Source organism: Condylura cristata, unplaced genomic scaffold, assembly GCF_000260355.1.
Source record: "Condylura cristata isolate star-nosed mole 26May11 unplaced genomic scaffold, ConCri1.0 scaffold00006, whole genome shotgun sequence".
NCBI classification, from domain to species: domain Eukaryota; kingdom Metazoa; phylum Chordata; class Mammalia; order Eulipotyphla; family Talpidae; genus Condylura; species Condylura cristata.
Window position 1 is genome coordinate 44,204,532 of NW_004567107.1, and position 16,797 is coordinate 44,221,328.

A 16,797-nucleotide genomic window follows, 5' to 3' on the forward strand; every position below is an offset into this window, starting at 1 on the left:
AAAAAAAAAATTACTCCTTGAATCCTTGAAGTCCCTCTTCTTTCAGTAAGTTTTAGTAACACATTTTTTTTAGTAACACATGTAATTGGTACATATATTTGTATCTTCAACTGTTTTCTTTCATAGTTATTTTGAATAAGACATGTACGGAATAAAGTTAAATTGCAACATCCCTTCATTACTAACCATGAATCCTGCATCCTTTGTCCTCATCATTGCAGTTAAAGCTAATTAAATAAAATTTTGAATTTAATGTTAAGTTGCATTAATTTTAAAATTATGCCAATTTATTTATTTATTGTATTTTATAACTCCATAGTTTGCTTCATGAATTACAGCTCATTAAAAAAAATTTTTTGCTTAATTAATTAATTATGAACAGAGGACTAGATCTTAAATTTTAGGAATTTTATTACTCTCACTTAAGAATTATCAGCAGTAGCCTCTGTGATAACTAATGTGAGGATTAGTAACTCTTAAGCCCTTCACTCTCATGTTTCCTGGGGCTGATATTCTTTTAACTGTAAAACATGAGAACCAAACAATGAGAGTCAAAGAGGTATGGTAGACAGTTTTTCTGTTATTATTTATTAGTGCTAAGATTCATATTTTCTCAAAATGTAAAATATATAATTTATGAGTCCATACTATTATTTTATAGGTTGCTATGGCGTTCCTTCTCATGAGATATGTGATGGATGGCTATGTGCTCGGTGCAAAAGAAATGCATGGACAGCGGTAAGGGTTAATTTATTTTATTACTTAGTGCTTCTTCTCACTCTATCCACTGTGGACACATTTAAACCTAGTTCATAAGGTTAATATTGTACACATACTTTTGTATGCAGTACCATACTTACTTGTATTTTTTGTTTTCTTCTTTCTGGATCATCCTGTACAGTGGATACATATCTAGTTTAGAAATACTAAATATATTAGTAGTTGTTACTCCTCTGTTCATGAACCTACAAAGAATGCCATTTTATCAGGGGAGTTACAAAATACCGCTTCATTTTCTTGCCCAACCCTATTTTATAATTCTTGAAAATAAGTATTTTAAATACAGTAAGATGACAGGTCTTCACTGATCATTGAACAACCATGCTCATACAGAACTTTTATAATAACATGGAATCTTTTCTCACTTACTGAATTATACACTCATATTTAAGCAAATTTTAGAGTATCTGCCGTGAACTTGAGTCACAACTTTCAGTAACAATGCCCTGCCACTGGAGGGACACAGATTCTTCTTCATCTGAATTGTTTTTCTAAAGACTGTTGAACTTTTAGTTTACATCTTAGTGTTGAAGTCCACTCCATTAATTTTCTGTCACATATGTGCTACTTAAATTTTTCTTAAAATCTTTTTTTGAAGAGGCAATCAGGACATTGAATATGAATATGAGAACCTGTCAGCTGTCCACACAGAATCCCCTCCTATTGATCTCAGAGCAGATGCTCAACTTGATGACTTTAATTGTAATAGGAACATTTGCCCTGTTTCTAAATGATGTCCAATAACTATGAATTTAATTTCCTTTAACCAAAGTTAAAAGCCTGAAGGACAATACAAAGAAAATGCCTTGTATGATGAAAATATGTGTCATGATTATGTATTTTAAGTCTCAGTGTTGAAATAGATGTATGGTGACTATAAATTAAAGGTGTTCGTAAGAATGTCTTTCTGAGTGATTTTATTGCTGGCATTGATTTTTAGTAGTAAGGAGAAAATGGGGAAACTATGGATATCTTTATGGACCAAATTTAAAGTCTAGAAGTCCTTTTATCAGTGGGCCCAGAATATTTTGTGGTATTTCCTTTGGCATGATCGTTATATTTAACAAAAACTGCATAAATGTGGAGTATTATTAAAACAGCCAGTAAGTCCTGCTTTAATATATATGTTCTGTTCCTGTTTATCATGCATGCCTATTGCTATTGCTTGAGCCAATTTAAAACTCCTCCTCTGTTTATGTACCCTGAGCGTCCTGTTCTCCAAAGTAGCCTTTTCCTCTGCATTGCAGACCCAGTGCCAGACCTAGGCTTTCCTTGCTGATTCTAATGGTTGCTTTTGATTGGTTATGTTGTTTTCTCTAGCAGGTCTTAAAAAAAGTTATTTAATTCATTTTTCTATTAATGTTAATCCTCTGCCTCTTGAGATAATATAACATGCTTTTGTATTTTAATAGTGATAATATGTAAATCCTTTACTTTGCACTAGAGAAAGGAAAAGAAATAGAAGGGGATAAATTTTATGATAATCTTTTAGATTCATAATTTATTTTCTAATCAGAAATAATCTGAAATCGTTAAGAGCCAATTGTTTATTTCTGGTCTATTGATTTTGAGTGAACTTTGTATTTTGAAATTCTATTCTCAACTTTCTTGAGAGCTAACTGATGACATTCAGTTTTTAAAATTATTTTTTTTACATCATTCTTCACTTTGTACATTTTTTCATCTCAGTTATAATCCCCATAGGTTTCCCATCACCAATTCACCCATGCGTCTTCACCATAGTCCCGTGCACTCTTTCCACCCCATTTCTCATATACAGGCTTTAACACTTTAATTTAGTGTGGTAGTGAGTGTTGCAGTATTTTCACTAAACTCAAGTATGAATTTTGGATTTTGTGACCGGAATAATTGTATTTTTAAAATATCCTTATACTTGATGTCTTGAGGAATCACTTCACTTTGCAAGTTCTGTTTCAGAACTATTTTTGAATGAAAGTTCTAAAAGAGGTAAAAGAACCTAACAGTAGAGCTGAGGCCAGATGATTTTTCATTGTTGGTTTGTACTTCACTATCTCTTATTCCTAATTATTTCCTGGGATTTATTTTTTTAAATATACTTTGTGAAAATATGTAAGACATAACTCATTACAATGCAAACTACTTCAATGGCATATTTTGCTTGGCTTACATATTTTTATGCAAATTTAATTGTTCAGGGTAATTCCTTTTATGAGTACTTTGAAAATCTTTAGGTTAAGAAAATATACCATGTGTTAGTTTGCATAAGGTATATGTGGACATTGCATGTGATGATTCTGTTTTTAAAAGATAAATTTAAAATATGTCTGTCAATGAATGGATTAAGAAACATAGTATATCAATATGTAGACATAACCACAGAATGGAATATTATTCAATCATAATAAAAAAGGAAATTCTGGCATCTGCAATAATATCGGTAAATCTTAGAGGCATTACATTGGGTCGAATAAATCTGAGAAAGATAAATATAAAATATACACTCTCACATGTGGAATTTAAAAACAGCCCTTAACTGAGAAGCAGAGAATATATTGGTGGTTGCCAAGCAAGGGAATTGGGGAAATAGTTGATGATGGGCAAAGGGTACAAACTTCTAGTTATATGATGAATATATTCTGCAGATGTAATGCATAAGATGCATAAGGATAGTTATCAATGTACTTGAAAGTTGCTAAGAAAATAGATTTAGATTTTAAAAGTTATTGCCACACACATGCACACACAAAAAGCTAACTGTATTAGGTGACGGGTATGTTTACTATCATTAATTTGGTAGTCTTTTCTCAATATAGTAAAATATCAAATTGTATAATTTTAAATTATACAGTGTTACATGTCATTTATACTTCAGTAAGACTAGGGAAAAAAGGAGATAACAATTGGTACATTATAGAGTTAAGTATCAATAATTTATTATTTTGCAAGCAAGGCGTTTTGAAGGGTTATTTCATGCAAATGCAATATATTAATAGATAAGTAAATTCATATGTCAAGTAGGTGGTTTGTCACCTTCAAACTGGGCAAGTTAATGCAAGACTGGAGTTAGTACTGTGAGGCCAGCTGTCTTTTTAGTTAGTATTTTTCTATAGTGGGTATCACTTTTGACCTGTAACTGGAAGACAGAACATTATGCCATTTATCTCTATAACAGCCCTAATACGTCATTTAGTGTATGATCATTTCTGAACTAATAGAATAAAAGGCAGGAAGGTTAGTACGTGCTCAACCCTTATTTGTCATCTTCAATGTTCTCACTATTTCCAAAACTTTGTGTTAGTTCTGTTTCATTTTACTACTATTTCTTTACATTACCCATACATGTCAATTAAAATAAGACACAGGAAACTTTTTTTTGCTAGAGCAAACACCTGTATTGGAGGAAGAGACTAATTTTACATTTTCTATTATGCCCTAACTTGGATTTTAGGATGCTGTCTCTGTGATCAAATTCAAATGAAATGAAACAGTCAAAGAACCCATCAAATTCCTGTCTGATCTTGAGATTCTTTTGAAAGCCATATTTCTAGTTAAATATCTTTGCTTTGTGCCTATTTGTCCTGTTGGTCTACTGATCAGATAAATGGACACAGCTATCTGAAATTTATGTTTAGTTTATGATTATAATCCAGTTTTACTAGCTAGTTTCCTGCTTTGTTTATTTTCTAATCCTTTGTGACTGTATATAAAAATCATTTTGGAGCAATTTTTACTCCCTTATTATGGTATCATTGTAGAGCACATTCCATTCATACCAAGTCTGTTTTTTGCTATAGAAAGCCAATACCTTCATTCTAACTTGTGTTTCTTGTCATTTTGAATCTTAATGTGAGTCTAATCTCTTTTGACATAAATTACTAAAGTTTGTGTCTCAATTGTTTATCAGTTTCCAATATTCCAGCATGTATAGTTCACTACTAAATAAAAACATAATGCTAATATTTTCGTTGTAAAAATACAGAATTTGTATTGCTTTCTTTTAGGTTTACTTCTCACCACATTTTTTTTTTTTAATCCCTACATTACAAAACATGTTCTTGAGTCTGGATTTTTCTGTGACATTCCTGATAAATTATGTTAGGGCTATACCTCAGATTACAAAGAGAATAAACTGATAAATGAAATATTTTATTAAAAATTAATAATCCATATGCTTATATTCTGTAGTGTTACATGATAGTATGCTAGTAAATCATACTATTTTTCACAGCATCTTTTGAAGAATTCATAATATGGAATCCTAAAGTAACTAAAATACAAGCAGCTTAAATAGCTTAAAGCAACATGACATAGATTTTCTTTCTTTTTTTTAAATTTAGATATTTGTTTTTTTCCAAGAAATTTGGATGTTTTTTTCAGGGATCTTTCATGGGGTAGGAGCTGTGAGGTGTTATTTGCACGCCATAGATGGGAATGAAAGCAACATGCTTTGGTGGTTTAACACCATAGAAAGTCATTCACATTTATGATTTTAATAAATCATGAGTTGCCTATTTTCTCCCATGGTAGCCTTAAGCGTATGTGTTGCAGTCCGGTTGAAAAAACAGAAATAAAGTATCACTTTTGTTATGTCTTACAGGGTACTTTTCTATTACCTTAAATATTGGGCAGAGTGGAGGGAGGCAGACAGTGTAGATTAAGTAGAAATCTACACTGAAAGCTTATTATGAGTGTGAGCTATAATCTAAACAAAATCAAATATAAGATTTAAAAGCCACATAATGAAAATTTCTGTTACTGATACGTAGAGAAGGTTTCACTTGTCCCTAAAATCCCTTGAAATTGTGCTATTTTGTATTGCCATACTGCTTTAATTAATTTTTCTTTAGAATTGAGAACCTTCATGAAAACTAAATTTGTGTATGCACTTTTTAACCTAGTCAGAGGTGATGAGTAACAGAAAAGCTTAGGATTGTCAAGGGACGCTGTTAATTATTTCCCATCTCAGTGCTGTTTTTATGAGCCAAACAAACTTTCATTTGTTTTTAAAGGTAACCTTAAGGCTGTACCATAATTTTAATTTACCTGCTGTTCAGAAATGCATGGCAATACGCATTCTCCTCTAAATTCCCTTTTTAGTATATCACTTTACTTTTAATTCAAAATTTGTTTGAATATTTTCATTGAAAGCAATGCAGCATGAAAAAGGCTGTAGATTATATTCTTCAATGATTATTGCTGTGCTATGAAAAAATAGATTTTGTAATGAAAACTTTCAAAAAGCGCCTTAGGTTAGAATTTTTTTCTGTTTAATAAAATGCATGAACTAGGTAATTGTACAGATTTACTATCTATTAAAAATATTTATCATACTCTGTAGAATGAAGTTGTATTGTACATATATTAACTAATAACAGTATTCAGTTTTTTCTTTTTCCAAATGGTTTTAAGAAATCAGAACCCAAACATGAAGTAGGTTTTCGCCTTTTCACCTTGACCTTGCATTTAATTACTGTACCCTTTATTTTTCTTCTTTCTTTTTTTTTTATTTCTAAGATTTATTTATTTATGCTTACAGAACTATGGTATAGGCCAGAAGTGCAGGAGGTGAGAGGCATCACCAGAGACAGACTAGGGAGCAGAAAAGATAAATGTACTGAAATACCCTGCTGAGGGGAGCAGCAGGCTGGGTCAGGAGAGGTCTGCTATGCCATGTGGGGCACCTCCTTGGGTAGGGGTCAAACTCGTGCTGCAGTGGCTTCCATAGCTTCATAATGCTTCAACCCGTTATGCCACCAGGGAGGGCCCATATTTTGCTTTTTTTTTTCCCCTCAAGTGAAGTATTAATTAGATATGAGCAAGATATGGGCAAGGAATTAGCATTTCTTTAATATAAAAAGAATAATATGCAAATTCTATTATTAAGAAGAAATAATGTTAATATCTGTCAGTCTCTCTGCTATTTTGGCTGCAAATACATGGCATCCAAAGACTGTTTAATATTTACCACTCATGCTCTCCAGAGATGCACATAGCTATTTCCAAAAGAGAATAAAATCCTTGATCTGTATAAGTCATAGTCACAAAGTTAAATTTGAGATGTGGTCTTTACATAACCCATCCCCACTATGTTGCTCAAGCTTTTGGGCTAAAGAAATGTCATTTGTTGGAATATATTGATATGGACTCCTAATCTTTAGAGTTTATCTCAGCTCTTAAGTCTCAGGTGAAGTAGATCAACTTCTTGGAATTGCTAACCTTAAAACCCACCCTTGAAGGCTGACCACAGATCTTTAGCTGCTAGCCCCTGTAATTGGGAACTATGGCTGCTCAACCCCTATAACTTTCAGAGTAGTATGCCTATAATTGCTGTGTTGAGGAAGTGGTCTGTTAGGTAGAGTCTTCCCACACTGCTTTGAAGCTGGGTCTTATAAATGAAAGTACATCTGATAGAGAGTAACACTATCAGAATCTGAAACTAGTGTTTTTCTCCTTTCTAAAGTAGTTTTCATGGGGTAGAGATTATTAAAGAAAATTAGTGTGGTTTAAAACTATATTTACCTTATCCTATAACACAGCCTTCATCCCTCTCTCGAGGTCTTCAAATCAGTATAGCACTTTGCAATAGATAAGTGAAATTTCCAATTTGGCTTTTGGAAGTCTTCTGATCTAGAAAAAACAAGTTTTTTATCTTTTAACTTTTTAACTTTTACCTTCAAGTTAGAATAACTACTGATTTAAGTAATAGGGACAGAGTTTTCTAACTTTCATAAAATTTAGTATTGACAAAGAATTCTTTGTCATTCTTTCTCAGAAATCTCATTTTAAAGAGTAGGTCCTTTACTTAGGATGACCCCACTTTTGGTAAGAAAGCTTGAATTCAGTGCTCAGGTTTTCAGCTCAGAACACCCTCTCCCCGCCCCCCCCCCCCCCCCTGTGTGTGTCGTTTTTGTTTTTGCTCAGATTTCTCTCCCCCACTTGTTTTTATTTTTAAATTTATTTATTTTAATTTTGCAGAGTTTTGACAGCTTAGGATTCCCCCTGAGATATAATCACCATAGCACTCCTACCCCCAAGCACCCATAGTCTTCCACCATAGTCCATTGTGTCTCTCCTCCTCCTTCCCCATCCCATCACCTCTCACCACCGCTATCCCCGCCCCCGCCCCCGCCTCTACCCTTATCTCCTCTGTAAGATGAAGACCTATAGTCAGCCTTCAAGGCTGTGTTTTTAAGTTTACCATTTTGTCTGTGTTGCATGTTTTTAGAGTAGGGAGAGGGCTAGACACTTTACCAGATTCTGAACAATGCGTTAACCTGATTGGGTATTTGAATACAGCAGTTTCTTTACCTTTTTGTAGTTACTCTAGTTTCTGACCAGAGAACTTTTCCCAGAATTGGACAATCTCCTGAATCCAATTTCCCAACTGACAAGAGAGTTGACATTTTTCTTTTCCAAATAGCTCTGAAGTGGCTTTTTAGATCAGAGCCATTGATTTTTAGATCAGATTGGCTTATGGCCTTCAGAGGTCATGGTAGTTTTTTTTTTTTTTTTAAACCTCATGACATATATAGTCAGGACCAGGTGATGTGAGAGTGTCAGCCTGTAAGACTAATTTTGATCTTCACACACAATAGAACTAGTAGAAAAAGAAAGGCCCTAATAAAGACAAATATTCACAAGTAAGTTATGGCCATTTGTAGTCAAGTGATGCCTGTGCCTTTGCTCCTCTCCATGGAAGTATCCCTGTCAGCCAAGATCCAGAGCCACACTCCCACTTGAAGTATTAGATGCATTTGGGTTCAAAACTATGTCTTACCTCCTGAGGAGGTAGATTATTTTAAACAGCTGCCAACTTAAATTTTGGTCCATGAAGGTCAGGGTAGTAATAATTATTTTGCTTCAGCCAAACAGAACAGCACATACGAGGATATCAGTTATCCTTGCAACATAGCAATGATGTGGCGGCCTCTTTTAAGGGAACTGCTTACAGGCTCAAAAGTCACAAATCATTTTTTTCCTGCTCTTCTCCCTTTTGTTCAATAAACATCATTCTTCTTCCACCCCCACACTTTTGGTAATAAGGGAGAGAAAGAAAAAGAAGTCTACATAGCTCATTGTAAGTGGAACTATATTCATAAATAGCTTCTTGATTGAGAATAAATGCCTCATTAATCTTCAGTGCTTCAACCAGAAAGCACAAGTAAAGTCAGGAAGAATAATGACTGACATTATGGGGAGCATATCACACTGTAGTACACACTAGGACGTGAATGCCCAGAGGTCACTAGGCTATAGAGCACATCTCCTTAGCAATGAGAAAGAGTTTTCTAGGAAAAGCAAAAGGGGAAAAAGTGCAGTGCAGACATTTTTCTTGAATGGCAAAAATGAGTCCAATATCAGGATGATGAGATCATGTACTTTGTTATTTGTTATAGAAGGTCATGTTGAGATGAAAGAATTAAGGAGATGAGTTTTTATTTCAAAGACAGATGTTTAATCTTAACAAAATAGAATGTATGTTCAGTTTGAAGTACTTTGCTCAGGGTTCTTGGAAACACATAAACCCAAGATGTTCCATGTAGATTATCTCTGACTAGTTTTAAATTATAGAGGTAACTTTTTTTTTTTTTTGCCACTAAGCATGTATTTCTCTGACTTCCTTGCTACTGAACAGGCTCTCTGCATATCTCAAATTAATTTATATACCAGTGTAACAAATGTCCTTTGAAAAATAAATCCAGAAAAAAGTTTTTTTTTTTCCAACAAAAGCGGTATGATTTGATGTTCTGTTCTCTTTCTTTTCTGAAGTGGTTGTATGCTAATTAATTAAAATAACTGTCCATAAGACACATTTCCTTAGCAATAGGGAAGAGATTCACAGAAAGGAGAAAATGTGGACATCTCCCTAACCCCCAATATTCATGTACTAATACCTGCAGCCTGTGAGTATGTTGTAATGAAGAAAAAGAACATTACAGTAGCAAATGTACTTAAAATTGCTTATCAGTTGACTACATGATGGGAAAATTAATTTGATTATATGGCTGCACCTAGTGCATCACAAGGTTTTTTACATGTTGAAAAAGAAGGCAACTGAGGAGGTGATGTTATATGGGGGGATACTTGACTGTTATTACCAGATTTAGAGGTGGCTCTTAAAAGCTGTAGTGAACAAAGAAGTGAATTCCTTCCTCAGAACCTACAGAATTGATACTGCTGACACTTGATTTTAGCCTCGTAAGACCTGTTTTGGACTTCTGACCTATTCAACTATATAGATTATATATTGTTTTAAATCATTAAGTTTAATTTGTTATTGCCAATAGTAGAGAGCTAATGTGACATTTAATAGAAAGCCAACTTTTTGGAGAGCCTTGAGTTTTCACTCTTAAATGTTCAGCATTCCACTAGGTCTATTGCATTTCCAGGTCATTGATCAATTTTAAGCCATGTCCTTTAGTTTCTGGACTCAATCTTTAACTTCACTGCGACGTAGGATTTAATAATGCTTCTAACTTGTCCATCTCTCCAACCACTTTTGTTGTTAACTTCTGTTTTTAACAATTTACTCTTTTGCACATAGCCTCAGATCCCTTGCTGCTTTCTTGTTACCTCCCCTTGGCAAAGACATCAATCTATCTACTGGGAACATGTACCGTTGTCACTGTAAGGGATTTATGAAACACCCAATACACAGATTGTTCTTGCTCTCAATTTGTATCCTTAAGTGGGCCCTCAGTGATGTCAGTAATTCATGCTGCTTTCTTATCTATTCATTCCACCCTCTTCTGATTAACACTTTTCTTTTCAACCCCCACCCCCCACCTTTTCACTCACCTTATGAATTCACTTTTATTTCACTAATGGTAAACCATTCAGCAGAGATTTGAAAGTTCCTACTTCCATCATATCTATATCTCTGCTCCTACCCACGTCATCCCCTCTCTTTCATACAGATCATATAACTAATTCATCCCTTTTTCTTTCACATCATCTGTGTTTTCCTTTTTTAGACAACTCGCATTGTTATCCACAAAAGCTGTTTCTTCTATTTTGAAATAAACTAAAAAACTAACAACCTACCAAAAAAATCTCTCTTGGTCTTTATATTGAGGTAGCCTCTATCCTGCTGCCCCCCATCCCCTGTAGTTAGACTTCTTCAAAGATTTACCTTTATCTACTTTCCCAATTTGCCTTCCCCATTTCTCTCTTAAGATTATTTCTAGTCCAACTTTGCCCCACATTTCTTAGGAACTTTGTTCTCACCAGCAACTTTAGTTCAAACTCCTGTTTGAAGGACTGACTTCACTGGATCATATCCCCTTGTTTTTCCTCTTCTTTTGCTAGATACTTCTTTTCACACACAGTCCTATTCCCACCACCCCCAGCAGGCTCTTTGCAACCCTAATCCATGTGGTATTCTTGTCCCATATCACCATTTTGATAGTTTTAAGTAGCAGCTAGTTTTAAATGGCAGCTTGTGCATTTCTTATATTCAGTCAGCCTTCACTGCAAAGCCATCAGACTACTTTGCTATGGAGCACATTCCCTTGCAAGTCCAGTAGAGATCGCAAATTCATCCTGTTTCAAACTTTTTCAGCTTCAGTTACTGAAGCTGTAAATCCTTTGTTGTCTCCTTTTAAAATGAATGTAAAATCATGGCCATGCTGCTGATAATTACAGGCCTAATCTATTCATGACCTCTTTTCTAGATTAAGGCAGTAACCTGCTAACTTTTTTTTAACCACCTCCATCTGTGGATCTCTGCCTGTTGTCAGCACAGAAATTGGAGTGACTTGATTAAAATGTGTATCAGATTATGTCCTTTCTGTGCTGAAATCTTGCATAAAACAACCCTTTTCATGACCTATGGGGTCTTGTTAGAAATTCATCTTACTGTCTAACTACCTTTCCTTTAGAAAATTTCCATTAGCCTTAATGTTCTCTATTAGCTACATAAATCCACCCATTTAGTGTTTTAGTGTATTTGCTGTCCTAGCCAGAGTGTAAGTTCCCTGAAGGCAGGATCTTTATTTTTCATTGCAGTTAATTTATCTAGTGGTGATTAACCAATGTTTGTTCAATGAATGCATCTTTTCACTTATAAAACAAATTAGATGTGAATATCTAATCTAAGGTTGTCATTGGCATAAAAACTGTTAGAGCTAGAAGCATCTCGATTCAGAAGGTAACTGCTAGAATCTTGTTAGTTTCCTAAGCATTCAGAATTCATGCCAGCCCTGCCCTTGTGTAAAATCCTGTCCCCTCTCCAACCCTGATAAATGAGCCACCTCTCCAGAAATGGTTCTTCCATGTTCTGTTCATCAGCACTTTTGTAAGCTCATTTTCTGTTTATGTGATTAATTACACTTTGTTTTCCTCGCTTAGACAGCCCTATTTTACGGTTTTGCATTCTGTTATGAATATGTCAGATAAATAAGGGTGTGGGGAGCTTCTTCAGTCATGTAATTTTTCTGTAACACTAAAAATTGACTGTAGTGGCACATATGGATATGTCAGCTAAAACAGCGTCCTACAAGGCAGCTTGAGTGTGTTGGTATTGGCATTTCTTTAACTGATGCTTTATAAAGGAGCGTTTGGAATATGATTTCCTCTCAACTACAAATAATGAACAACTATGATAGCCATATTATAACAGTGTCCTTCTCACCATTGTTGTTAATGTTGTGTCAGCATTTTGGTTATAAACACTTCTCTTTCTGGTTTAATAACTGAGCCGTGAAGAAATCATTTCATGTTGTAAATTGGTATACTAGTTGTTCATCTCAGTGGTGATTTTGTATGGTACCAGATTTTAAAAATACTTGGCATTCCTAAAAGTGGATTTTGTGAATGGTATCAGGTGAAGGAAAGGGACCTGAGTAGAAAAGGTACAATGTTTGGAATATGATCTGAATTTATACTTTTGCATTTAGCTTTTAGCAGTCCTGAGGGGAGGGAAATAGAACAGAATGCCTCTTTTTTAATGCTGTGCTTAGGAGACAAGAATAACAGCTGCCTTATAGAGCAATCATGTTGTAACAGGCATTTCAGTGTATTTTTTTTTGTTTCGTTTTAGGAAACAATGGCTGACTAGTAATATATTTAGATCTTTATAATTGTGAGTCATTTTAAATGGGGTGCTATTGTTCTTGAAAAAGGTGTGCTCATTAAACATGAGGTAAAACAAGCCTGGCAATGAATACTGACTGTTGAATTTTATTTATTTTGTTTGCCAGACTGAACAGTTTTAGTATCTCCATAGAGTGGAGACATTATAGTATAGGCTATATATATTCTATACTAAATATACTAAAAGTCTAAATGAAACCACAGGTCCCCTTTTAAAGTTTTCACTTAAGTGAAAATAGAAATATGTAAAATCTGTAATTTTAAATTACACATTTATTGGAAAAAGGTCTAATTTCTTTGTGTATGTGTGTTTATTTTTTAAAATATAAGAACCCTTACGCCGTTAAAGTTTCCTCTTCCCAACATTCTCAAATTCTCTAATTGCTTTTTATTTTTTAAACAAAAACTACTATATTGTTTCATCAGTTGGCTTTTCCATCTTCCCTACTCATAAAATAATATTTTGTCTTGGAGTACCTGAATGGTAGCATGTTTGTCTGCCTTAAAGTTTTCACTTAATATGATATTATATAATTCTCATTAACTTAGTATTTATAGATTTATCATGTTTTTCATAGTATTTTAAATTCCAATCTTAAGTCAATTCCTTTTAGAAAAGAAGACATTACAAATAAGATGTAAGTAACTGATAGTGCTACTTCCTCCCAGAGGTAACTCTTTTCTCTATTGTAAACTAATGAAACAACTATATATAATATATTTCTTCTCTGATTATGAGTCCAAAAAGTTGAATTCCTTTATTGATATGCATTTAAAATTTTGATTGATAATGCCAAATCTTCCATATCAGCCCCCATACCCCAAAACTTTAGAAATCTAAAGTTGTATCTTATTATTTCACTTTTTATTTCTTTTATTCTCCTTTAAAATTGAGTTGTTTTATGTTGAGGTAACATTGTACAATAATAATATATGATTCAAACCTCTCCAGACATGTTACCAGCCCCTTAGTACACTCATCACCATGATACCATAGTCCATTGGGCTCCCTCCTCCCTTTGACCATCACCTTCCTTTCTACCCCATCCCCAGGCTCAACTTTACAGTCAGATTTCTAGGGTTGTTTTTTTTTTTTTATCTATTCCTTTGTTTTCTTTATCCTTATTCCACTTATGAGTGAAATCATCCAGTGTTTGTCTTTCTCCTGACTGACTTCACATAGACAATGACAGATGAGTGGATAAAGGACACGTGATATGTACACAATGGAATACATTCAGCTATTTTTAAAAAATAAACTATTACTAACGGGGGGGGTGGGGAGGGAAGTGCACAGGACTATGGTGATGGCACATGGGTGACTTGGTGATGGGAAACCCGCAGGGATCACAATTGAGATAAAAAAAATGTGCAAAATGATGTAAAAATAAACTGTAATAAAATTCAAAAAAATAAAAAATAAACTATTACTATTTGTGACAACATGGATGGAACTGGTGGAGATTATGCTGAGTGAAGTCAATTTCTGGTGAATCCTCTGAGCCTTGGCATCTCTGGTCTATACCCCAGTTTTTGTATATATAAATTAATAAAAAATAAATCTTTAAATCTATTATATCTTATGTCTGAGATTGTTGTACATTTAATTCTACTCCTTGCTTTTTCTGCTCATGGAAACTTACTTTCTTCCATGTGTTTTGTTTTGATTGTGAGTTTATATTCTTTAGAACTTAAAATTTGTAACTTCTTGAGATGTTTGTAATTTTAATTATTAACTTACTGTAACAACGATTCATAGTATGTGAACCTTACTGCAGTATAATTTCTTAATTCCCCTCTCACCTTTATGTTTTTTGTCTTACATTTTATATCTACATGCATGTCACACTGTTTTTTTTTTGTTTGTTTGTTTTTAAGCAATCTAGTTTTTTAAATCAACTGATAGTCTCTCTCTCTCATACATTGCTGAGAGGAGGAAGACAGGAAAGGTTTGTTGTACTATGTGGGTCAGCTCCCTGGTTGGGGGTTACCTTGTGCTGCAGTGGCTGCCAGTAGCTTGATAGTGCTGTCTTTTTTTTTTTTTTTAAACTTATAAAACATCATCCTTCATTTCTGTACAGTGCATGATATCTTTAACCCCTGTGCCACCAGGGAGGCCCTCATTTATCTTTTGTTTTTCTAAATAGTTTCCACAACTTTGCTAAGATTTCCTGTCCCTCCACATATGTTGTCTGTTTTTTTCTTAGATCCTGTAGCTTTTTGAACATATGAATTTTAAAGTTCTCTTATGATTTCGATATGTTGTCCATCCTGTCTTGTTTTGTTATTATTCCCTTGCTTGATTATAAGTCATATTTTCTTGCCTTCTTAGTATACCATGATTCTTTTGATTGTGTTTGATGTTTTGTCTGTAGAAACTAAAGTTTATGTTACTTCAGAAGGGTGTGCCCTTTGTCTGTGAGGTCTCTAGAGTTGGAGTGAAGTCATTCTGATCTGGGTTTGCCTGGGCTGTGAACTTTTTTGTAGCTTTTGTCTGATTTAGTTCACTCTGCCCTCAGATGTTTTGAGAGTGAGACCCTTCAGCAGGGTCTGTTATCTTAAACACTTCAGAGTCTTTCTACTTTTCACAGTTGAAGTTTTAGAAGTTTGGGAGATTGTTCTTTGCTTTAGAGACCAATTAATTGGATATTTGGTTCCCAAATAAGGCTTTTTTCCAACAGTCTTGCATCTCCCCTTTTGCACCTCCAGGGAATTATTATTGACACATTCATATTCATATTCTTTTCCTGCTAAACAACTGCACCTAAGTTAATGGCAGTTAACAATTCATATACTCAACCACTGTTCCTTTACCTGTTGTATGTGTTTCTGACATTGTTTACATTATTAGCTCCCTTTTACAAATAAGATAGTTGAGCACAGCAAATAAGTAATTGGCCCAAGATCATACCACTAGTAAAGGACAGAACTGTGACTTGAACTCTGGGTCATTGGCACTTTGTTTAAATACTGTGAGATGACCTCTAGTTTCACTGTTTTTTCTCTCAATTACTTGGATTCATTTAGCCTGAGGTTAGATTACACAGACCTACTGAAATACTGCTTTGCCTAAAGTGGAATCATTCTTGAAAGCATGAAGTAGGGATAAATTTAATGATTTCATCCCGGGGAGAAGTTTTATTAGTTAGATTAATGAAACAAACGGGAACAAAGATTGTTATATAATATATGCACCTTGGTAAAACAGTTTTTCATGCCATCGGCTCTGTTGATGGGATTCATTTTAAAAATGAATTGTGAGTTATTTACTGAAATGAGCAAATAAAGATTAGTAATGCTCTTTATCTTCTTTATAGTATGGTTAAGCACACATAGATTTTCCCCCCTCCTTGTGAGCTTCCCAGGGCAGGCAGTTTCCTGCTTGCTTTGACACCCCACTCTCCTCTCTCCTTACCTTTTAACCTAGAGGTGGAAGCTGTTGACCTATATGAATCAGGCCAACTTGACCTTGAATTCCAATTGTTCTTTTTTCTGATTGAAACCAGGGTCTGTAAAGTTACAACCTGTGATTTATATTCAACTTACAAGGTATTTTTGTAAATAACATTATTACTAGAATACAGACATACCTGTTTGTTTACATATTGCCCTACACTCGCAGGGTTGATTAGTTGTAACAACTCTATCATGCAAAAACTAAGTTAGTAAATATCTGACCACTTATAGAAAATGTTTGATGAGTCCTACATTAGGCCATCATTGGATGACATTGGATAATCTTATGCAAGTTATTTAATCTCCTGAATTCTAGTTTCCTCATCTATGAAGTGAAATATTAATTACTGATTACATTCATGTTGAGAAAGGGAGGTAAAATATTTAGGATCTTTCTACAATGGTATTTGGGCTAAGTCAGGCCTTTAATACACAGTCTCTATATTTCTAATAGAAGAATTTTTATTATTGATAATCAATTTGATG

General features: G+C 34.1%; 1 protein-coding gene across 1 annotated transcript in view; it reads left to right on the forward strand.

The window, feature by feature from the left end:
• The window catches only part of KDM4C (lysine (K)-specific demethylase 4C), a 349,283-nt gene that overhangs the window by 223,896 nt on the left and 108,590 nt on the right, over window positions 1–16,797 (forward strand). Inside the window, exon 15 of the mRNA XM_004677654.2 lies at window positions 662–738. Coding sequence (XP_004677711.1) covers window positions 662–738 — 77 coding nt within the window. The remainder of the gene's footprint in view (window positions 1–661; window positions 739–16,797) is intronic.